The sequence below is a fragment of the Acartia tonsa genome, chromosome 14, assembly GCF_053477335.1.
Source record: "Acartia tonsa isolate MP-2025a chromosome 14, ASM5347733v1, whole genome shotgun sequence".
NCBI lineage: Eukaryota > Metazoa > Arthropoda > Copepoda > Calanoida > Acartiidae > Acartia > Acartia tonsa.
Window position 1 is genome coordinate 20,040,065 of NC_137273.1, and position 17,783 is coordinate 20,057,847.

General features: G+C 32.6%; 1 protein-coding gene across 1 annotated transcript; it reads right to left on the minus strand.

The window, feature by feature from the left end:
• Positions 1-401: 401 nt before the first annotated feature.
• LOC145305584 (uncharacterized) lies at positions 402-17,235 on the minus strand. The gene is made up of 28 exons (XM_080147274.1): positions 17,159-17,235; positions 16,250-16,325; positions 15,646-15,748; positions 15,032-15,072; positions 14,422-14,499; positions 14,206-14,268; positions 13,885-13,921; positions 13,208-13,333; positions 12,612-12,652; positions 12,178-12,237; positions 11,188-11,255; positions 10,907-10,961; positions 9,651-9,737; positions 8,609-8,671; positions 8,399-8,470; positions 7,834-7,889; positions 7,054-7,141; positions 6,296-6,341; positions 5,724-5,794; positions 5,223-5,290; positions 4,486-4,549; positions 3,863-3,942; positions 3,578-3,634; positions 3,153-3,185; positions 2,359-2,415; positions 1,871-1,900; positions 1,221-1,272; positions 402-496 (listed from the first exon to the last, which is right to left on the minus strand). Exons 6-27 carry the CDS (start codon positions 14,251-14,253, stop codon positions 1,233-1,235), a joined length of 1,347 nt encoding a protein of 448 aa, XP_080003400.1. The 5' UTR covers positions 14,254-14,268; positions 14,422-14,499; positions 15,032-15,072; positions 15,646-15,748; positions 16,250-16,325; positions 17,159-17,235; the 3' UTR covers positions 402-496; positions 1,221-1,232.
• Between the last annotated feature and the right edge of the window lie 548 nt (positions 17,236-17,783).

Sequence of the window (17,783 nt, forward strand, 5' to 3'; positions counted from 1 at the left end):
CGATAAAACAATGTGGTTTCATATTGTTGAATCACAAGGACGATTTTGTCTATTTTGTCACTAATTATCGCAACTGTAAAAGTCAGACTAAATACTTATATAAAAATAGCAGGATGTCTGCCTGTGTGGCTGTCTATACAAAAGGATCTTGCTGATCGCTTAAACTATATGGTTCTCATTTACAATGTAGCTTCAGGTAAAGGAAATGTTTATAATTTTTTAGGGAACCCTTCCAGGAGATATAGCCTCTTCATTTTTATTTTCTAAACTTAAAAATAGGTAAGGGTCGACTTCCTCACCCTCCAAGCTCATTGCCTCAAAGGCCACTATGGGCGTGTCCGATAGTCTATTATAATATAAAATTATGTAAATAGCCTTTTCTCAATCTAAAAAATAAAATGATTTTAAATTTAAGTAATATTTATTAAACATTTATTAATTTAACAATTTGTTATTCTATTTCAATATATTCCTGCTTCTTAACATTTATAATTATCTAAATATTAAAAAAAATAAAAAAATAAGAAAGGACAAATTAATCTAGCAATGAAAAAACAAAAATCTTCTAAAATTTATCTGACATCTTTTACGCACTTATATGCTTCCCATTTCTCCCTCAACATTTATTTTTAAAAAAAGAAACAAAAATTCCCAGGACCAATGTAAAACTTTCCATAAAATTTTTAACTTACAGTCCAGCTGTTTACGATATTTTAGACTTACACATGGAAATTTTATACTAGCAGCTACGCACCTAGAGGCCCAGGTGGCTCGGGGGAAGTCTACCCCCCCCCCCACACTTTAAAAGTAATTTTAAAAACCTTCACTGGATCTATAAGAAGCTTCACTGTAAAGGAGAACCATATCAGTTTAGTGGTAAGCGAGATCCTTCGGTACATACACAGAAAATGACATACCCGCAGCAGGTCTCCAATGTTAAGAACCTCTGACCAAAAGAATAATATAGGTAAGGGAAGTCGGCCAAAATGGTTCTGTAACTTTGGGAGAAAGAATGGCTCTGAAGGCTAAGCTAGTCGGGTCTTGTGACTCGGGACTTGGAAGTGTCTTTGGATTGGAAGGTCTGATCGAGACAGACACAGAATCACACAAGTCCTGTTACTTTATACGTATGATTGAATTTTTTTCTATCCAATATTCTAAGTCTGTAGCTGCGCTGTTTATAGACATACTTGTCCTTACTATTATAAGTTAAAAGTTACCCTTGTTTAATGTTAAGGAAAATCATCATCTGGATTTTCATTTCTACCCGACCTGATCAAATATGATTTGTGTCATCATTTATCATTCTTAGATAGTGTCATATTGATATCAGTGCAAGGATTAATGGGCTTTCCCTCAAAGTGCCTAGCGAGCAAAACCAAACCCCCCTCTTAAAAAACAAATTAATAATAAAGGGCAGTAGCGGGGCTTAATATACATGCGGTACAATTACCCTGCGGGACTATCCAATACCCAATACAACCTAATCTAATATAACTTAAAGTAAACGAACAAACGAGGAAAACGGGGAGAGGGGCTTCTTTGTCCAAATATACATTTGAGGGAAAACGCTGGTTTTAAATATATATAGCCTATGAGTATGCACAATTAAAGTAACGTAAGCCTGAAAACAAACTATCGCTTTTTAATTTAACACATACATTTAGAACCTAGTAAAAGTGGCTGACTCAGATTATGACGCAAAAAAAATAACCAATCAGAGGCCACTATAAATTTTACCATTGGTCAATTACAGTGTATACTGGCCTCTCATTGGATATTTTTTTCCCCTCATAATCAGAATCAGACACTTTTACTAGGTTCATACATTTAAATTTGAGAAAATATTTAATGATAATAAATCTTTTACTGTATATTTTCAAGTATCCATGGTGTTAACCTAAAAATTTAATTAAAATCACCTTAAAATTTAATTTTAATCAGTACAAAATGAAAATTATAACTAAGAGGAGTGCACATTAAATAATCAAAATTACCCTTTCTGTAGATCAAAACTGTTAGTGGAAAAGTTTGGACACTCAAGGTGTATATGAACCAATTAAGATTTGAGAAGAGTAGCCAAAGTTTTAAAGCCAACAAATGACTGGGTTACAAAACTTTGGGTACCTGTATAATTTACAGTCCAATGTCCCCCACCTCCCTTGTTATTTCGTATAGTCCCCAGAGTCATGTAAGCAAGGAATGAGATTCGCTTTTGCTTTTTAAGGACAATTGCATCCCCAATAATCTTTTAATTAATGTCTAGCAATGTCTAACTAAGCATTATTTTACACACAGTGTAAGCTGGGCTCGAACCCGAAGCCCTTAGAACCGGTTACATACGGTTTAGATACATACTCTGATACTCTTGCAGCTTGGGTATAATCTTCATGTACATAAGAAGGTGTAGGATTTCTATAATTATAAACAAATGTGTTATTACTTAAAGGATATAGTAAAACAAGGATGATAGCATTTATGAATAGCTAAGCTCAAGTACAATAAGAACAGTCAAATGCCTTATCTAGAAATAGTGAAAATGGGTAAAAATAGTCAGGTATAGTCCCTTTGGTGACAACGCCTTTGAAGGGGCGTTTCGTAGTATTTTCACAGTAACTTTTGATAGGTTATTTTAAATTAAGTTATGTTACTTGAATGCCCCGCAGGGTTAGGCAATTAGCCCCGTAGGGTTAGAGATTAGTTAAAATACGACAAAACGCCCCTTAAGAGGCGTTATCACGAAAATGAAAACAATTATTTTTCTCAAACATTGCTTTTAGCTCAATTCTGTTCAAAATTATTAGATAAAGGTGGTATATCAACATATCTTATTGAAAAATTTAATAATTTTGTTTTGAAATATAAAGACAACACAAAATATTTTAGTATTTGATTTTCAAACTGTCTACAAATATAACTAGTTAATTTTTTTACAATATATTATAATATCGCTTGTTATTAACAATTTATGTGCTATTTTATAAACTGTATATATTAATATTCTAGCAGCTAACATACTTTAAATAATTCATTATCTTTATTATCAACTAAGAAAACCCTATTTCGCTTACTGCTCTATGTTTCAAGTAGACGAATTGAGATTAGGAAAAGAGTGGCTTTTAAAATTCATGTTTGTAAAATTATGAAATTACCCATTATCCAAGTCAATACATTGCCCTTGTGGCCTAAAAATAGAATCATAACAAAAGATCACAAAAATAATTATGAAATTACTAATAAAATTGAAATTAAAAATTTTCAAAAATTAAATTGAATATAAAAATTCAAGGGCTTTCAAATTTCAAAAGTTAGAAACAGTAGTAGAACAATAAAAATTTATGTTAACTTAAAAAAAAATAGTTTTTTTCAATAAAAAATACACATATATTTAGTGAATATTATCGTTCTAATACTATTTTTAAGCCTTAAAACTCACACCTTTACGGATTTTACCCGCAACCCACTCCTCCCTTTATATACAGAAAAAGTTATTTAACATTGTAAACCAAATTTTCTTAACATTTTGGGGAGAAGATTTATTGTATAGGATTAGGTATAAAGAATTCCCAAAATTAACCTGGATAAAATTGAAACAAGAATAGCTTTAGTTTCAGGGGCTGGTGAATCTCCTTCACTAAAATTAAAAGTTAAAATTGTTTGATCACATTCAATCTTAGATCAAGTAAGTGAATTCAGCTTAATATGTATAGAAAGATTATAAATCAATTAATAATCCTTATAATAAAGTAACAGGATGTGTGTTTGTCTGAGGAATTAAGTTTGTAAGTTTAAACCCGTTTAGATTAAATTCCAATTAAATTTAACAAATAATACAATAAAAAGATTTGTAAGAGGCTCTTACTCAAATTTCCAAGATTTCCAAACGCCCGCGCCTTCGTCTCCTGTGCATAGATCATCAGAAAACTGGTTGTGTGTTGACTTCTAAAATACTTAAAATATTTAATATCTGAAAAAATGGTACAAAGTTATTCGGGTATGTCGGTGCCGTGACATCGCATCTTAATGGGCGTTTAGTCGTATCTTCACAGTAGCTTTAAATAAGTTATTTAAGTGTTAATGATTGCCATGCATGTTTAGTCAAGGTTAGAGCCCCCCCCCCCGCAAGGGCTAGAAATAGGAGAAAAGCAACTTGAAAATACGACGAAAAATCTTGATTGGCTGTTCAAAACTGTTCAACCAATCATTTTGTTTATCATCATTGAGAATGTACATTAATTTATCATCCATTGTCTTATCCCTTAAGATCTTTGGCCCAATTGCACTTACCTGTATCTTACCTGGTTTACCTATCAATTATCCCATACTACGGGCGAGACTGCTGTCTAGGACACTTTAACTTTTAAAGCATGGTTAGAGCTGCTTGATTTGTAGAATCCTAACTTCCTACAAATCTCCCCCCTTACAACCCTAGGGCATCTTAGGGAAGGTTGCGTGATCATAATCTGACAAATGTTTGCGGGTTACCTCGTTATTTTTCATGGAATATCCTGGAATATCTCCCGTTACAAGCTTGAAGGATCTGTCAATGCTAAAGAAACAGAAAAAATATATTAATGTCAGGGAAAGTGTCATGTGTGACGTCATAAAAATACATCTCTTTTTTAGGAGTTTCTTTTCTACTAATCTTCTCATCCCTCCTTTTATGACATCACACATGACACTTTCGATCCAGTGCTTCGTCAGGGACAAAAGGAACATTGAAATGTAAGTTATAGTAGTACCCAAAATAATATATACACGTTCTCTCATACGTTGGCTTAAACTAAATCATAAATGGTTGGTCTAAACGAAGAGTGTCAAAACTTTAATTAATAATTAAAATCTACAGGAGGTGTAATTTTGTAAATCATCATTGAGGATGTGTAAAACATTTTATCATTCATTGTCTTATGCCTTAAGATCCCCTTTTTAAACACAAAATAATCTTTTCTTATACTATTCCCGAGGCCCTGTAAAATATATGCTTGGGAGAAATCACACTCCCATAACAAAATTTAGATTAAAGAATATTTTGTTGTGTTATGTAATTTTTCATGACAGATCGTTTTTAAGGAAATGATTTCTTTCCTAAGAAATAGCCAAAAACCTTTCCAGAAAAATATCATGGGTCAAGAAAATTTTTAGATCTATATCAGGCTAACAGTTATTGAGATCTTAAATGTCATACAAACATGTTAAAAGGACATTATATTTCAACTTACTCGCTGACTCCCATAACTTCATAAGTCAACGTGTAGGGGGTTTTTGTTCGGGAAGCTACACATATGTCCTAAAACAAACAATAACAAGTATGACAACACCCATAAAAGCGAAGCTCTGATACGTACGGTAGGATAAGCGAACATTAACACTGTCAGAGTGTTAGAACTGAATAAGCAGAATGTAAATGTACAAAAGTCGTAACAAAATTATAAGTAAATTTTTAGAAAAATGCTTAAATTTACGAAAAAGTTATCCATTCTGGATGTACGCTTTTAAAGATAATCTTATAGTCTTTGAGATTCATAAATTATAGTATTAAAGTCATTTTATGGTTATGCATCTGATATGTGTATTTTGGGGAGAGTAATATGACTTTTGAAAAACTATGAATTTTGAAAATTAAGCCCTTTGGGTGCAACGTTTATGAATTTTGATCATTAATATTGAAATATTTTTAATACGACATTTTTGTAAATTCTATAAATACTTTTGATACTTACTATATTAGAGTTAGATCTAGTTTTACATATGAATGTGTTCACTTGAAATTCTTTAGGTTTGTAAATTGATTCTAAAATGATAATTATTAATACATAAGTTTATCTAAATATTCATGAAATACAGACAGGGTATTTAAAATAAAATCAGATGCTTATCTTGTATATTAGGAGAGTTAATCTCATTACTTGTTAAATATTTAATATTTTATTTACAAAATAGCTGTTTTTTTAGACCTCAAACACGTCAGAAAAACCTACCCTTTGATCGCATGACCTTTGTCTGAGAAGCCCTAACTGGTGAGTTGCGCCTGTTTTGGGCCAAGGCATTCCCCCTACTCTAACTATTTATGTCGTGCACCTGACATAGTAGCAGTAGGTACAATTTTACTGTGTTTAGTAATGACTCAGTGTTAAGCCGAGATTCAAACCTATCATCTCCCCATTAACGAGCGAGTGCACTACGTGTTGAGCCACTGTTGTAGGTAATATGTATTAAGATGATTTATATACCCAATGATCCCAACTTTTTAGCTGATAAAGATTAAGCAGATTTTTAAATGAGAAATATTTACCGTCTGGAGCAGAGCACTCTGGAAGACACCAACCCCAGTCAGTCAACTTTAAAACATCATATTCAATTTCAAATTTTGAAAATAACATTTTGGAAGCAAATCTACAGTCTGCTGATATTATAACATCTTAAATGCCTAATATGATTTTAAATTTTAAGAAATCATATTTGTTTGTTAAACCAAACAGCACATAATATCATCGTATTATGAACAGCTTTCCGCGGATATAAAAATATACAATTATAAGATTAAAAATAGTTTTGTTAGCCCGAGATGCTGAACATAAAGGCTAACATAACAGTTTTTAATATCATGATCATACATTTTTATATTCGTAGAAAACTGGATATGATATAATACAATACATTATTTTTCCGTAAGGCTTAGAACTGGTTCTAATCTAGCGGATATTAATTGGTTTCAAAGCTATATATGTAAAGATATTACAAGAGTAGTGTAGTAAGAAGGGGTTGGGTGTGTTAGTGATGCATTTGCTCTTTAGGTAGAAATCAAGAAAGAGTCATGTGTCTCTTTTTTGTCACTTAGTCATAACTTCATAATTTTTCAAGAAAGAATCGAGGATTCTAAGTGAAAAGATCAGATTCTTCTTTAATTTGGAAAAAAACATTGTTTCAGCTTACAAAGTAATGTAATAGAAGTCTCTCAGTACGTACAAATACAAGTATAAAATCAAAAAAATGCTCTAAATATAATAGAGGTAAAAGATCCTATTTGCAGATGTTGAAATCTGAATATTCCTTATTTTGCTTATCAAATGGAATATATGGATTTCCATCAGTATCTTCATATCTGCAGTCTTCCTGAGATTTTACATCAGAACACACCCTATCATAGATGCAATTTTAAACAAGAGGTTTAGTGATTTTTTTATAAGATTATTTCCATGTGCTTTATACCCTGGTATTTTTGTTCTCGCAGATTTTATACAATATTGCAAGATAAATGTATTTATCAAGAACATCCAAGCTTTTAAATTTTTTTTTTTTGGGGGGGGACAGTAATCTTTTTGTCATATAGTCAAAGACGTCCCTTTTTTATATTTTTGGGATAATCATCCCTTTACCACTCCCCCCCCCCTGAAAGTCCCGGGTGTTTATTTACTGAAATGATAAACTTAACAGTTTATTAATTACTAGCATCTACGCCCCTAAAGGCCTCTTAAAGGCCTCTAGGGGTACTTGAGGAGGGGAGAGTCGAATTTGATAAATCAATTATTATTTTAGATTTATAAAAAAAGTAAAATAAAATATTGGGGTGGGGAAATATTTTTTTTGGGGGGGCCCACCCTCTATTGGGGGGTGGGGGTAATTTTTTCCTAGGGGCGATTTATCTTGGGAGGGTGGTGGTACCCTCCCTCAAAATAGTTATAAACTTTCCCGAGAAGCTTCCCTGTTAATGAGAGCCCGTTTGGTTCAGCGGTTAGCGATATCCTTCGGTACAAACATACAAACACACAGACAAACATACAGACAAACAAACAGACAGACATCCTGTTATTTTATTTTAAGGATTCATACCTGCACCACCCATAGTAATATGGAAGTTCATTTCCCATATGAACTGCTTGTGCTGCCTAAAATTTTAAGAATGTTCTAATAAAAATATTGTCTTTTGTTAAAATTTTTCAAATATCTATTATCTTAAGTAACAGGGTGTTTGTTTGTTTGTACCAAAGTATCTCGCTAACTGCTGAACTGATATGTTTCTCTTTTACAGAGTATTTTCATAAGTCTCAGGAAGGTTTATATCTATTTTGTTTTGGGGGAGGGGGGGGGTGTACTTTTTCTTTTTGACACTAAAACTGGTTGGGGGGGGGGGGGGGCAAATTAAATTCACCACCACCTAAAGTGCCCCTAGAGGCCCAGGATCGTATCTTCTAGTATGAATATATAATAACAAATGTGAATTTCAAAGTACATTATACCAATGATGCTTATTTTTATGAAGAAGTCTTATAAAATTTTTTTCTTTTCTGCAATAAAGGCATGTGCTTTGATTTAAACCAATACATTCTTTGTTAATTTTTTTTATTTGGTTCTAAATTTTGCCACTAGGCGTCTCAAATTGTTTTCTATTAATTACCTCTTTATCAGCAAATGGATAGCATGCATGTTCAATTGTATTGTTTGAACTTAGTTGCTGTCTAAGAACAACCTGAATATTAGAAGATTGTGTAAGTGCTAAAATAATTTTTTAGTAAAAGCTGAAACCAAAACATTAAGAATATAGTTAGACACATTTTTCTTCCTGTTAGGTCCTGACAATGGTCCAAGGATGGAATTTAAACTTTACCTTTGCTGGGGAATAATTCTTGGTATAATCTTCTTTAGTATTTACACCATAGTTGTTGATCTCCTATAATGGACTTGATTTATTGGATATTATGACTGGGGAATTTTTGTTGTTAATTTAGGTTTCACCAATACGTTTCTCCTTGGTCAGGGGAGGGAATGTGTAAAAGTCATAAGGGTAGGGGCGTTTTTTTTATATTAGCCAGCTAGTCGAAAATTGTATTATATATCCATTTCTCCTATATTATTATAAATGATCATGTTGATTTGTCTATCATGCTCTGAGGAGCATTGGTTTTTTACATAGGGATTTCCTAGTTGCAATTCAAGATAAATGATCTAAAATTTTCAAGCCAATCAAATATTTGTTGACATCTTTTTGTCTATCTTCATATCATACAGAGCAGTACAATGTCTGTCTGTCAGTCTGAAGCTTAAGATCCTGGTAACCGCTAACCAATTTATCTCTAACCTTCAAGGAATATTGCTACTGGCTCTGCAGTGGTTTAAAAAAAACACCCCCCCAAAAGGAAATTAGAGGGCGCACTTTTGTTTTTGTTGAAAGTTTACAGTTTCTGCAATGAAAAAATTGTCACAATTATAGGTATTAAATTTAAACGACGGAGATTACAACACACAAAACCAAAAATGGAAGGGCGGAAGGTAAAAGTGAGGGGGAACGAAGCCATTAGTTTAAATTACACAAGCGGATACGTCCTTAGAGGCCTCTAATGGCATTTTAAATGTTTGTTTTTATTTCCAATATATAACTTGAGAAATAATTTCTATATTGCTTTCAAGTTTTTTTTTGTGATTTTTGCTTGGGAGGTTGGTGGTACCCTCCCTAAAATAGTTAAAAACCTTTCCAGGACCTATGAGAAGCTACCCTGTTAAGAAGAACCCGATCAGTTCAGTGGTTAGCGAGATCCTTTGGTACAAACACACAGACAAACAGACACCCTGTTATTATAGTGTAAAGATTTTGGCACTTCAAATGGGAAACTCTCTGTTTCATGCAATCAAATAAAAAAACTTTGATTTACCGTTTGAAAATCTTGTGCCATTCTTTGAGATGAATTATCATGAAAATATTGATTACACAGCACATCTCCAAGTGACGGGTTGGCTATCTAATAAACAAATAAGATCAATAATTAAAAATAGCTGCTCTTCTAATAGTAATGTGCTTTTAAAAGTATATATTTGAGGTTAACTATGATTTTTGTATAGCTAATAGATTGTTGATTCAATCCCTCAAAATATATAAATGGAATAACTCCATTATCATTATTGTACTTAACCCGCCCTAATTCTGTAAATATTGTAATAATTTATGTTATAAACCAAGTAACGTCAGTCCGTCGTGTCCGCAGCTTACGTCCATCAAACTGGATAAGCATGGCAGGAGCAGCAGCTGGTAACAATGCAGCTTTCAATTCAGCTGCAGTTTCAAGGAAGTAGGCTCTTTTAGCCACAGGATTTCTCGGCCAATTTACATTCAAGAATATGAAGCCAAGGCTCAAATAAGGTTCCAGGACAAACGCAGAAATCCCAAACGTCGGCGTGGACATAAATCACTTTGTTTGTCCGTCCATAATTCAGTCTTTCAGTCATGAGGGGAAAATGATTTTCTTAGTGACTGTTCAAAATAGACGGCTATTTTTTTTTTTTTTTTTTGAAGATTTGTCCATCGGTTTGTTAGTCATAATACGAAATATAATTATTAAATATGTTTGAAAGGTTGCGAGTTTTTTTTCTAATTTTGAATTTTACAAATGTTCTTTAAAGCTTATCTATATTCCCATCAATGATTTTGGGGATTTGCTACTATGAATATTTTTTTGTATCTTTGATTAATAAACAGACCAACAATAACAGAATATTGGATAGCTTCGTAATTAACAAGGATGACAACATCCATGAAAGCAAAGCTCTCAAACGGTAATACAAACGATCATTAACACTTGTAGAGTGTCAGAACTGAATAATCAGAATATAAATGTATAAAAGTTGAAACTAGGTTGTAAGAAAATACAGGATACTGTTTACGGACATACTTAGATGTTTAGAACTTGATTATAGAGATGCTTCGCTTATAACAGTGTTGTCCTAGGAATCAGTATTCCAAAAATCAGATCAATCGGCGCGGAGAAGTTTTAACTACTACAGAAATCACCATGCACAATTTGGAATCGATAGGATAATTCTAATCTGTTAAAATTACGAAAAGAGCCGTCGCGAGGATGTACGGATTGACCGATCCTAATTATAGAAAAGCTTAGCTTTTAAAAATTCCTACTTTCACAGTTGTTCCTCCAATATTTATTTTTCTTTCGGTGTTAGGGTAACATTTCCTTAAATAATAAATATCAATGGAGAAAAATATTGCAGAAAACTGTGACTTTCCCAATTCTTACTTAACCTTACAAAACATGAAATATTAAGATAAGAATCTTAGGAGCAGGATAAAGCAATAGACAATAAATTGATGTACATTCCAAAAGATGATAACAAAATTAAAATAATTGGTTGAATAGTTTTGAATTTGCTATATTGAACTAAGAAATAGAATAAACTCACCCAGCGCATCTATTAAAAGAATTCTTGGGTCCATATTGGTTTGTTCGACAGTACCGTTTAGAATTAGGCTGAAACAAAAAACATCATGTTTTAAGAATTCTTACAGGAATAAGGTATAGCCAACAAGCGAAAATGATATTTTAGCGCAGATAAAAATGTCTTCATTTCTGGCGTTGCCCCCCAATATTGTTAAAAATCAGGTAAAGGTTTCGAGATTCTTGTTCCAATTAATATCGTTGTTGGTAGAAGCTCAAAGTCACACCATTCTTAAATGTACTTTAAAAATATTTTGTTTTAAGTATGGGGCGTAATGTAGGCGTAAAACAAAGACAAATGTTCAATTGGAAAAATGAAATGTATAAAGATTTTCTATCAAAGGAAAAGCTTTATAATGTTTGGATGGGAGGGGGAATAAAAAACTCAATTTTTGATGTATTAAATGTCAAAGTTAACCTGCTTTGTTTTGACTATGGAACTTGACCCATCGAGCGAAGCGCAAACATTTTTTTTTGTTTGAGGGGCTTTTGGACGGGCTATATCAACTAGGGTTGGGCCGGATACTTTTTTGGCCGTATACCGGATACCAGATATCCGGCTGATTTCAAATGCCGGATATCCGGTATCCGGCCGGATATCCGGCCAACGCCGGATATCAGGAAAATATCCGGTTATCCGGCCAAATTACCGGATATCCGGCCGGATAACCGGCTAAATTATCAGATATTAAAGTAGCAAAAAATATTTATTAATAAACTTTTGAGATTTCATATAAAAATTTGCATAAAGATAAACATATTCAAAAAATGTTCTTCTATCTTCAATAATAAGAAAATTATGGCCATTTAAAATTTAAAAAAACAGAGATTTTTGGTGTAAAATATAAAAAAAGTTATAGCCGGATATCCGGCCACACCGGATATCCGGCCCAACCCTAATATCAACCCCTATATTTTTGTTGGGGTAAATTTGTTACGGGGTTAAAAAACTTACCGGCTGTCCAATTTCTCCAAACGAGCTGACATAACTAGATCTTGACATATAGTTCAAGTCCTAGGATATTTAGACTACAATACGATTTAGCTAAATTAATCTTTAGGACCTAATAGATACAAAAATGACAATAACTAAAGAAAAAGCACAAAAACTCAGACTTTATGTCGTTATAAAAAAGAAAAAAACATCATAGTTATTTATCGCATCGTTTTATAACAGCTTTCCGTGAATATTAAAATGAAAAATTACAAGATTTAAACGAGCTTTGTTAGCCCCGAGGGGTCGAAGGACCAGCTAACAAAACTGGTATTGATTTGATTTAAATTTTCGTGGAAAGTTGTCTGTGATAGGATGATATACATGATTTCTCAGTAAAAAGTCCAAAATTACAATCAAATCTATCTTTTATATAAATAAATGAAAATGCTTACAAATGGATCTGCTATAAAACCTGGGTGACAATTCAAATTACCTAAAAATAAACTTAATGCAATTAAAAGAACTGATGGATCTAATGCAGTTCACAATAAAATGCTGGAATGGAATCAAATTTTTAGAAATTTCTAGGAAATATCTATTATATATTATATATATATCCTCTCATATCAGGTAGAAAGGTTGTCTGAAGCTTAAGATCTTAATAAGTATAGAACCAAAGCTTTTGGGAAGCTTCACCTAGACCTCGAAAAGAATTCTCATTCGATTTGAAGTGATTAGCTATAGAAACCAAAGCACCATCCTCTTGTAATGGGATGCACCCTCTGGGATATTAGGTCAAGTAACATTCAACAGACAACTAGCCCTTTGATTGTACCACTTTTATCTGGAAGTTCTATCTGTGCATGGTTTTGAGTTATGGGCCAAGTCATTCCCCCTATTTTCACTATTAATTTCACGTGCAAGACATAAAAGCAGTAGGTATTTTTATTGAAGTCTCTATTATGACGCGATGTGGGCCAGACTCGAACCCGACATCTCCCCCATCAATTGCGCCAATGCCACTGCACTGGTTGAAATGAATGCATACCATGATCCGGTTCTTTAGTAATATCATCTGGATCTTTAAGTGTACAGTCCAAATCTTCAAATTTTCTGTGGGGTTGGCCAGGCGGCGGGGAGTTTGCCTCCGCTAAACTAGGTTTCGGCGGTAAACCTTATAACAAGGATAACAACATCCATTAGTAGTGAAGCAAACAATAATCATAGATGGGATTAGGGAAAGAACAGTTGTTAAAAAATCACGAAACCTTTCTCGAATATTTTTATATTATAACATTTATATTTTGTAGCATGATTGACAGACCGACGGACAAAGTAAATTACATACTGGATGCTCATAGATATAGGACTCTTAAAAAAATAAACTTCTATCTTGAATAAGAGCTGAGAAAATCACATTACCTCATTATCGTTGCGACAGACTGATGGACGGACAGACAAAAAGAAATTATAGCGTAGCTTTGGTACTAAAAATATGTATGTAAGAATATGGGATTAGACAATAGAAGATAAGATAATGATAATCAAAATTCTTGGTTAAAAATTTGGGTACTGTTAGTTCAAACCAACCAATCATGATTTATTATAAGAATGTTTATATCCTATAATTTAATTTTGTATATGATAAATAAAAAGCTATTCAGGAAATAAGAGCGGTTTGTGAGATCTTAAAGGAAACATATATCCTAATTTTGAAGATCTTACATATTGCTTGTGGATTTCCATGTTGATCAGTGTGGTCCTAATACACAATAATTAGTTGAATGGATATAAAATACGTGGAAATTGTGACATTGACATTTTTGTTGTCAATTTAGGTTGCTAATATGGTCCTCATTATATATTTTGGTCATTACGTTCTTTCAGGGTAAGGTGCCTCGATGGGATATAATTGTTAATTTAGCCGGCTAGGAGAAACACTTTATCAGGGTATAATCTTCCATTATAAAAATAGGAAAGACAGAAACATACACTTATATAGTGTCTGTTTTTTTTACCACTATTGTCACTAAAAATGTTGCTCACCTTAATGCCAATCGGTTCAGTGGTTTCTATCAAAGCAACATCATTCATATAAGTTGTAGTAGACTTAATTACAAAAGTTTTTAGTTATTTTATTTTATTTTACCTAAGTCTAACCCGAACCAAAATATCCATCAAAAAATTTCAAAGCATCTAAGCGGTTTTAAATTTTAGGTTAACGCGCGGCTGCCGAGGCCTGAAAATTACAAATATACTTACATTTAATATTTGTTTCTCATAAAGCTGATGGACCACAACCTTGGAGACACTTCGAGTCGCATTATTCACAAATTGCAACTTTCAAATTAAAAATCATGGTAAATTTTTTTTTTATGATTTTAGAATAGAAGTTCCTTTAAATTAAGTTATATAAAAAGATATTTGGATGACTGTTCAGAGGTTTGTGGATTTTTTGTTATAAAATAACCCAAAACTAATCCAAGATAAAAATAGGATTAATCTTTGTTTCGATTAGACTAAAAGTTATATAAATTGTGGGCAAAGTTTCAAATCTGTAGGATAATTCTAACAGGCTTAGTGATTAGAGCTAGCTGATATGAAAAGACGTACAGACCGACCCTAACTATAAAAAGCTTCAATTTGCGTTTAAAAAATTTGAGTAATGATTTTCTCATATTCATTCGAAACCGATTATTATCCAGTGGATTAGAACCGTTTATCATACATACAAAAAAAATATGTCTAGCATTGTATTATATCCATTTTTCGATGAATATAAAAATGTACAATGATAAGATTAAAACCCCGAGATGAGATGTTAATCTTATTATTGTACATTTTATATATAATACTATTCTGTAATATTTACCCTAATTCTGTGATCAGGATCACTAAACGTTTTCGTGGATTCTAGAAATAATTAACAAAACTTTTCATTAGATGTAGCAAAAATACTCTATATGTGTTTCTGTCTGTACGTCTGTATGTAATGACAGGGTGGCATGGTTGCTTAAATAACTTCGCATTAAACATTAACATATCCCAAATTTCAATTTTATAAAAAAAAATTGTTTTGGGGTGGTATTTTTTTCTAAGGACGATTTTTCTTGGAAATTTGATGAAAACCTGCCCCAAAAACCTTTACAGGATCCTTGAAAAGCTACAAATTAGAATTAGAATGATATCGGGTCTGTAGTTTGCGTGGTCACTACAAACAGACAGACATATCCCATTACTTTTCTATAAGGATAATTTAGCTTTAATCATTCCATCTCTTTATACAGACAAGTTAATAAAAAAATGGCTGAACAGTTAGAACACTGCTAATTTAAAAAGGTTATTAGGCTAATGAAGGAAAATAACGACTTAAAAACTTTAGTCACGAGTCAAATCTGAATTCCAGTGTCCACTCCCTTTCTCCTTTGACAAAGTTACCTAAACCAGTCAAACTCTTTGGTTAAATCAAGAATTATGATAACTTACTTGTATCACAATCATAAAATGAATTACAGATGCAGTGAGCGGCAGTTATGATCCACCTGTGGTTCAGTACAGACCCTGAACAATGCTGCACAACCTTTTCATCCTAGGAATATTATGAAATCAGGGATCTTAAGGGATAAGACAATTAATAATAGATTAATGTTTACCCCAAATTGTATTATCCCTTTTATAGATTAATATTATTGCAATAGCATTATTAAAAGTATAATTGGGGTATAGTCCCTTTCGCGGCAATGCCTCTTGAGGAGCGTTTCGTCGTATTTTCACAGTAGCTTTTAATAGGTTAATTTAGGTTAGGTTAGGTGATTGACTCGCAAGGTTGGAGCCCCGCAGGGGCTATAAATAGGGGAAAAGCTACTGTGAAAATATGACGAAACGCCCTTTAAAAGGGTTTGCTACGAAAGGGACTTTACCCTTAAATTTTAGGTCAGAGAGGGGGAAGGACATTGGACTATAAATCATGCTGGTATCCAAAGTTGCTCTTTCACACATAGCAGCCGAAAAATCCCCCAACGCATTACAGACTGACTGAAGGACAAAACAACTTATAGAGTAGCTTGGTTATTCTAACTAGAATCTATACCTGTAACACTTGTATCTTAACAACCCAAGGTCTTGGTGTTAAAGATACTTCACCGGGGGAGTAGTGGGAATCATTACTAAATCAATGGTCAGCTGAATCTTAATTTCCGATTTTGTACGTATCATCCTCATCCTATCTCAATATTTACTACTAGCTAATAAAGCTTCAAATTTCCAAAAAAAATCAAAATTTAAAAAATTAAAATTTTGAATGTATAATGTATAAAACTATAAAATTATGTTTATCCTTTCCCTTTGACTGGAGTAGCTGAAAATAGCTTTTGCAATAGTTGGGTTAGCTGTCGTACAACTTTGGAAATTAGGGAAGAAATAGGTAATTAATTTTAAGTTGATTTAATTATTATTCAATATATTTTTTATACTAGATGGACAATAAGACAAAATGATCCGTCAAACTTAAAACTTTTTCAAGCAGACAAAGATTTAAAAAAAAAAACAATCCAATAATATGAGTAACGATTATAATAGGATGAAAATGAAAATATAACTGCCATTTCGTAACAAAATATGTACACTAACCTTTACTTAACCTAACCTAAACTAAAATAAGCATCAAAATGCATGTTCGTTTGTAGTCCAGATGCAATGACACAACCCAATCTTTTCCGATTTTGTATAATTTTTTGAGGAACAAGACTCCAGTGAATTCATATTTTTCTTTCCCGAAAAATGGAAGGGGGGAAGAAAAAAGAGATGGGAGAAAAGGGGGTTTTCCACATCTCTTTTGAAGAGATTTTCTTCCCCCCTTCCCTTTTCCGGGAAAGAAAAATATGACGTCACTGGAGTTCCTCAAAAAATTATACAAAATCGGGAAAGATTGGGTTGTGTCAGATGCAATATGAGGGGAAAATCCAAGCTCTGTAGAACACATTTGCATTAAAAACTTTACCTATGTTGAGAACCCCCTCCACATGGTGTATCTATTTTGAAAAAAAATATTATCTATTTTACACTACGGCTTTATTATGTTATTTCATTTAGATGAACCAGACGATATAATCCTTGTATAAAGTAACAGGATGTCTTTCTGTATGTATCTGTTTGTCTGTACCAACTGCTGAACTGATATGATTCTCCTTTGCAATGTATCTTCTCATGGGTCCAGGGAAAGTTTAAAACATTTTTAAGGTGTGTTGTGTACCACCACTTTCCATAGAGAATTCGCTCTTGAAAAAATTCCCCCCCTTCCCACTCAAATATAACCTGCAAAATTCAAAATAATAACCAAGAATATTTAAAAACTTACGCCACAATCGTCTAAAATAGAAAAAATATTTAATGTTTTTTTAAATAAAAAAATATTTATTAGATTTGTATACTTTTATAACTTCTTTTAGATTGAAAGTACTTTTGTGCAGCTTTCTATTGGTTAATTTTGGATAGCCATATAGTCTTGCTTTCAACGAGGTTTAATAAAAGATGAGTGGAAGAGAGAAAGAGAGGAAAATAAATTGAAAAAAAAGAAAGAAAGAGAAAGAAATTAGGAGGAATAAAGTAAATATAGGAAGACAAAA